General features: G+C 63.6%; 1 protein-coding gene across 1 annotated transcript in view; it reads left to right on the top strand.

Moving 5' to 3' along the window:
- The first annotated feature begins 238 nt into the window (after positions 1 to 238).
- mpc1 (mitochondrial pyruvate carrier 1) overlaps positions 239 to 602 on the top strand; it is a 15177-nt gene continuing 14813 nt past the window's right edge. The window contains exon 1 of the mRNA XM_020523062.2: positions 239 to 482. Within this exon, the coding sequence (XP_020378651.2) occupies positions 412 to 482 (71 nt within the window). The 5' untranslated portion in view covers positions 239 to 411. The remainder of the gene's footprint in view (positions 483 to 602) is intronic.

Below are 602 nucleotides of genomic sequence, written 5' to 3' on the forward strand. Positions count from 1 at the left end.
CTGACTGGAATCCCCTGTCAGTCATGCCTTTAGTAAAAGCAGCGGGATGTCAATCTGCGTGCGGCCACTGCCACATCTCGGGAAAACCACTTCATGACAGAAACCAGGTCAAACCTTTGACAAACCTCCTGGTCCTCCCAGGCCTATCCCGGCCTGCAGCGCGCTCGCTGGTCCTCCCGGTGCGTCCCCGGCTATCCCGGCGTGCAGCGCGCTCGCTGGTCCTCCCAGAGCGGCTCGGCTATCCCGGCGTGCAGCGCGTTGGCTGGTCCTCCCGGAGCGTCCCCGATTATCCCGGCGTGTAGCGCGCTCGCTGGTCCTCCCAGAGCGGCTCGGCTATCCCGGCGTGCACGGCGAGGAGTGTGTGGTTTGTCCTTCAGGAGCCGCTCGGACCGTTTCCGTCCCGCTGTCGCCATGGCTGGACCTGTGGCCCGTAAGGCCCTGGACTACCTCAGGAGCAAGGACTTCCGAGACTATCTCATGAGGTGAGGGATTGGGGCGGGGGTTCTGTAGTTCGAAAGAGGAGTAAATGGGGGAGGGCAAAGGAGGAAGCGGGAAATGGGTTGGCGGGGGGCTAAGGAGGGGCAGTGGGGGAAGGTTAGGGG

The sequence above is a fragment of the Rhincodon typus genome, chromosome 9, assembly GCF_021869965.1.
Source record: "Rhincodon typus isolate 14 chromosome 9, sRhiTyp1.1, whole genome shotgun sequence".
Lineage (NCBI taxonomy): Eukaryota > Metazoa > Chordata > Chondrichthyes > Orectolobiformes > Rhincodontidae > Rhincodon > Rhincodon typus.